General features: G+C 37.6%; 1 protein-coding gene across 1 annotated transcript in view; it reads right to left on the bottom strand.

Annotated features, from left to right (window-relative positions):
* Positions 1 to 3,711: 3,711 nt before the first annotated feature.
* LOC148940849 (tyrosine-protein kinase hopscotch-like) overlaps positions 3,712 to 6,000 on the bottom strand; it is a 106,371-nt gene continuing 104,082 nt past the window's right edge. The window contains exon 14 of the mRNA XM_089105090.1: positions 3,712 to 3,907. Coding sequence (XP_088961216.1) covers positions 3,800 to 3,907 — 108 coding nt within the window. The 3' untranslated portion in view covers positions 3,712 to 3,799. The remainder of the gene's footprint in view (positions 3,908 to 6,000) is intronic.

Here is a 6,000-nt window from a genome sequence, read left to right as displayed (position 1 = left end):
TTTCGAGTGGCTTCCTTAATAAGCTGCGCCAAAACGCGGTGAGCATGTTGACAACTCAAACCTGACCTGAATCCAAACTGGTTAGCCTCACAATTTGCAAATTCATCAATGTGTGGAAGCAATACATATTGAAATAATTTACTTGGAGTACAGGCGACAGTGATCGGCCCATAGGAATTGCATGCATGTAGATCTTTTCCTTTTTTTAGTATAGAAGTAACGCTTCCACATAAAAATGAATGAGGGACAATAGACCTAGAAAGGCACATTTGAAATAACAACTGGAGATGCAATACAAGTTCAGCGGAACGTGGATCAAGATGAGCCGCAAAAATACTATCAAGGTCACAAGCCTTTGACTTCAACCGTCGAAGAGATTTCACAATATTAGATTTTTCAACAGGAATAATATGTCTTTGGCTCACCCTATTAGGAAGAACCTTTGCCTGTAAAGCTGAAAAGCGGCTATGAACAGCATAATTAATCCAGGAAAAGAAGCGTGTATAGTGATTAATCCACAACAATCATGGAATAATATACCTGGAGAAAGAGACTTCGAGTTTTAACGCATTCAGCACACTTTTCCACTATTTACCATAAGACGTGAATTCAGCGCCCGAAAACCGAACTGCACGAAGATGACGCTTATAAGCCGATTTTGTTTTCTGCTTGATGCTGAAAACTTGCCCACTAGAAGGTCTATCGCAAGCAATCCACAACTTTGACCAACACTTGGCTTTGTTCTTAACGTTCTTAAGTTCCGTATCACACTTCCAAAAAGTCTTGCGGGTGTTAAGTCGCATGCGAATAAACAGAACAGCTATTGCTTCAGCTTATTTAATTGAAGAGATGATGTTTCTATAGCAAGCATTTAGCTGACCGCGGACACCACTGACAAAATAACCAGCACCAAGAAGATGAAAAGGCACAGAGATATTGGATAGCAGCAAAGCGAGAGTCGAAAGATAGAGTGACCAATTTGCATTACCCCAATCACGTTTGCAAGTCCATTTTTGAGGCTTAGCAGGAGCACTGAAGCTGATTGTAGAGCTAATAGATAGATAAGAAATAAGAGGGAGGTGGTCATAGTCTCTCTCCTCATCGTCGACGTGAACATCAGAGGAATGAAGAAGGGGCGAACACACACAATGGTCTAAATCAGAAACTGCACCACTATTACGGATATATGAGAAGCTGCAATCTTTATTTATAATCCTATGCGCAGCTGGTAGAGCATTTAGCAGGGTCTCAGAACGACTGGATGGTAAGTGAATGTTGCAATTCAGATCACCGACAAGTAGCCATGAATAGCCAAGAGATTCGATGCCACTAATTAGACCTAGTAGCTTATTACAAATAAGGGCTGAACAAATTCAAAGGGCTAGTGCCCTTTTCAATGGTCGAAAGGGATTTGAGGGCAACTAACCCCCTCTCATGCCCACCTTTTCACCAAACACATCCAATCGAAATTTTTAGATAGCCATTTTTTTTCAACGTAGTTCAAGGTTTTAGAAATTAGGTCTTTGAGGATGATAACCCCCTCAGAGCTCTTGGGAAAAGGGTTGTAAGTTACGCCCTGGAGACATATAAGGTTTTTTATAGATATTGTTGCTGTAGAGACTTCAAAGAGGGCTCATTCGATTGGAAATTAGAAGGGTTTGTGCCCTTTTTAACAGTCGAAAGTGATTGGAGAATAACTAACACCCCTCTTACACCCACCATTTCCCCAAACACATCCAATCAAAATTTTGAGATATCCATTTTGTTCGACGTAGTTAAAAGTCTGTAAATTATGTTTTTGAGGATGAAACTCCCCCCGCACCCGTCAATGCAAAGGTTGTAATCTTTTTCCTGGGGGCATATAAGGATTTTTTTTTTATGTAAGGTTTTGTTGTATAAACTTCAAAAAGTAACCATCTAATAGGGAAATTGAAAGGCCTAGTGCCCTTTTTACTAGTCAAAAGTGATTGGAGGGTAACTAACACCCCTTTTACACCCACCATTTCCCCAAACACATCCAATCAAAATTTTGAGATAGCCATTTTGTTCAACGTAGTTGAAAGGTCTGGAAAATATGTCTTTGAGGAAGACAATTCCCGCACAGCCCTCAGGGCAAAGATTGTAAGTTTTGCCCTGGGGCATATAAGGTTTTTATAGAAAGCGTTGTCGTAGAAACTTGAAAAAGGGTTCATTCCATTGAAAATTAAAAGGGCTAGTGCCCTTTTAATAGTCGAGGGTGCTTGGAGGGCAACTAACCCCCCCCCCCCCCCTCACGCCCACTATTTCCTCAAACACATCCAATAAAAGTTTTGAGATAGCTATTTTCTTCAACGTAACTGAAAGTTCTGGAAATTAGGTCTTTGAGGATGAAACCTCCCTCCCAGCCCTCGGTCAAGGTTGTAAGTTATACCCTGGGGGCATATAAGTTTTTATTGAAAGTGTTGTCGTAGAAACTTCAAAAGGGCTCATTCCATTGGAAATTGAAAGGGCTAGTAGTAGAAAGTGACTGGACGGCTTGACATTTTTGTAGTAAAGATCGATGTGGGTACAAAGTATTATTATTATTTTCTTCTTTATGTTTGTTTAGACCAGGGTACTTCGTATCGAAGGAGTTGTCTTAGGAACTTCGAAAAGGCCTCATTCGATTGAAATCAGAAAGAACTGATGCCCTTTTTATTGGTCAAAAGTTATTGGAGGGCAACTAGTCTCCCTCCCACGCCCACCCTCCCATTTGCCCATTATGTCTAAAAACTAAATGTTGCCTTAAGATCAAATCAAAATGCACTGTGTTAATGCTAATTCCCAATAAGGCATCTCAGCAGTATCCCAGGAACACCTGAGGGTATTATGTTCAAACTTTCGGTGCTACTTCTGCTCTTAAAATTTAACCAAATCAAAATAGCGTAAGTGTGTCCAAGCTATCAAATAAAGTAAACAGATTTTTTTTTGCAAATGGTATCAAGTTTTTCATTTCAGGTCAACTAGGACGAATGATACTAAGTTAACCGTTAATACTAGAATCCAGATTTTGAAAAGCGTGTATGTTGTTAAAAATCGCTGAAAATTTTTCTTCAGCATACGAGTAGTAGGCCAAAATATAAAGCCTTAAAAAAACCGAAAAGACTTAAAGAATTATTTTCTTTTTCGCTGAAAAGACTATGTCAATATATAACGAACATAAATTAATTTTAAAAAAAACTTTTTCCACAAAATAGGTTTTTCGAAGAAAAGTAAAGAAGTCCATTAAACAAAAAAAGAGAAAAGATAAAGTTAAATGATGCACCAACCCTAAAATCATCAAAATTGACCATCAACAAATAACTCAAACCCAAAATGAACAGAAATTACAATGAATAACCAAGTCAAACTCAAAACAAGCAGAAATTAACATAATTAGGGCTCAAAACCCCTATGCCTTCCTAAGGCCAGAACATAATTTGCACTTTACTGAAAAAATACAAATGAATCTGCATTGTCAGTTTAATATACAATACTGATATTTAGAAATCAAAATGTTAATATTATTTGGTTTATTAAAGTCATAAGAGTAAAAACATTCATATTTTTTCAGTATTTTTTCTTTTATAATATCCTTTATAAAAGAATATTTTGACTTTATAAAAGGAAACACCTACAAAAAGTATTTCTACTGTTATGGCCTTGGTACTTCAAGCTAAATTTCAAATTAAATAAATATAGAACCAATTGAACATTAAACACCAGCAAAATATCTTTTATTCGGTAAAGAAAAAATATATAATTTTGAAACAGAAATAACGTCAAATACTGCACATAACGGCTATACTTGATGTGAAACTTGGTAAACTCTTTCTAAGATATTAGAGAACGTTGGTCTCTGAATAGGGTCAAAGTTCCAACAAGGCCACATTATCTCTCGGTAGACAACCTGAAAGAACATTTAGAAAAACTGTTAATTTATAATTTCAAAATTCTGTACAGTAGCACAAAAGTGACGTGGAATGCTGTATAAGAATACATGATATAAACATTTCTGCCTAATTACCAAATAGATAGAACACAAATTTGAACCCCGCAGAAAGGAAAGTTCCGATTTCAAAACTTAGAATAAAATAGACTATTTATTAGCCAGCTATATATTTTTTTTTTTTTAGATACAACCTAATAAGAACGACCAAATCAGGTCATTCGGTGGTTTTAGGCGAAATTCTTTTTTCGTCTTTTGCGAAAAACTTTAAATATTAAGAGGTTTTTATATAACATAAGTGTTTATGGCGAGACTGGATGATGGTTTTATTTAGTTCCTGTTCTTCAGAACACTGGATATATGAACTCCACGAAAAAATGCCTTGAACTATATTCGGGCCGATATATTCGAGATACGCTGCAATGCTGTTTGTCTTTATGGTAGGTTATAGAATTGAATGGAATTTATATATGATTTATATATGATATATGATGCAACTGAGTATTTACTGGATGTTGAAACTATATCATAGGCAGTGCAATAGCGCTGCCTAAGTAAAGAACGATATGGGCACAATGTATTATTTATTTTTCTCTTTTAGACCAGGGCACTTCGTATCGAAGGAGTTGTCGTAAAAACTTGGAAAAGAGCTCATTCGGTTAGAAATTGAAAGTGGCAGTGCCATTTTTAATAGTCAAAAATGAGTGAAGGGCAACTAACATCCCTTCCACGCCCACCATTTCCTCAGACACATCCAATCAAAATTTTGAGATAGCCATTTTGTTAAACGTAGTTGAAAGTTCTAAATTAGGTCTTTGAGAATGACAGCCCCCCCCCCCCCACCACACCCCCTCAGGGCAAGGTTTGTAAGTTTTGTCCTGGGCCCATATAAGGTTTTTATGGAAAGCGTTGTCGTAGAAACTTCAATAGGGTTCATTTGATTGGAAACTGAAAGGGCTAGTGCCCTCTTTAATAATTGAAAGTGATTGGAGGGCAACAAACCCCCATCTCACGCCAAACATTTCCCCAAATACTTCCAATCAAAATTTTGAGATATCCATTTTGTTTAACGTAGTTGAAAGGTCCAGAAATTATGTCTGAGGATGACAAACCCCCACAGCTCCCAGGGCAAAGGTGATAAGGTACTACCTGGGGGCATATAAGGTTTTTATCGAAAGTGTTGTCGTATAAACTTCAAAAAGGGTTCATTCAATTGTACATTGAGAGGCCTAGTGCCCTTATTGATAGTAAAAAAAGATCGGAGGGCGGTTGCCCGCCCACGCCTATCATTTCCCCAAACACTTCCGATCAACATTTTGATAAAGCCATTTTGTTGAACGCAGTTAAAGGGTCCGGAAATTACGTCTTTGAGTATGACACCCCCCCCCCCTGAAACTCTTAGGGCTAGGGTTGTAAGTTATGCCTTAGGGTATATAAGGTTCATATAAAAAGCGTTGTCGTAAAAACTTCAAAAAGGACTCATTCGATTGGAAATTGAGAGGACTGTTGCCTTATTTAATAGTCAAAAGTAATCGGAGGGAGACTCTCCCCCCCCCCGATCATTTCTCTAAAAATTTCCGATCAACATTTTGATATGGCCATTTTGTTCAACGTAGTTGCAAGGTCTGGAAATTATGTCTTTGAGGATGACAACCCTCAGGACAAGGGTAGTAAGTTCTGTCCTTAGGGCATATAAGATTTTTATAGAAAATTTAGCCATTTTGTTCAACGTATGTAAAAAGTCTGTAAATTATGTCTTTGAGGATAACAAATCCCCCCAGCCCTCTGGGCAAGGGTTGCAAGTTATGCCCTGGGGGAATATAAGTTTTTTTTTAGAGAAAGCGTGGTCATAAATTTCAGAGGGACTCATTGGATTGGTAATCAGACGATATAGTGCTCTTTTTCAGAGTCAAAGTAATCAGGGGGAAGCCATCCCCTCCACCCCCGCATACACGCCGTATTGCACCAAAATGCATCTAACAGAAATTTTGAGATATCCATTCTATTCAAAATACTCTAATTATCATATAACAAGGATTTTGGGGTTGAAACAA

This window comes from Artemia sp. Qi Xiang Cuo, chromosome 19, assembly GCF_049724085.1.
Source record: "Artemia sp. Qi Xiang Cuo chromosome 19, ASM4972408v1, whole genome shotgun sequence".
In the NCBI taxonomy this organism is placed as follows: Eukaryota; Metazoa; Arthropoda; class Branchiopoda; order Anostraca; family Artemiidae; genus Artemia; species Artemia sp. Qi Xiang Cuo.
The sequence above is the reverse complement of the archived record's forward strand: the minus strand, read 5'-3'. Positions and strand labels throughout refer to the sequence as shown.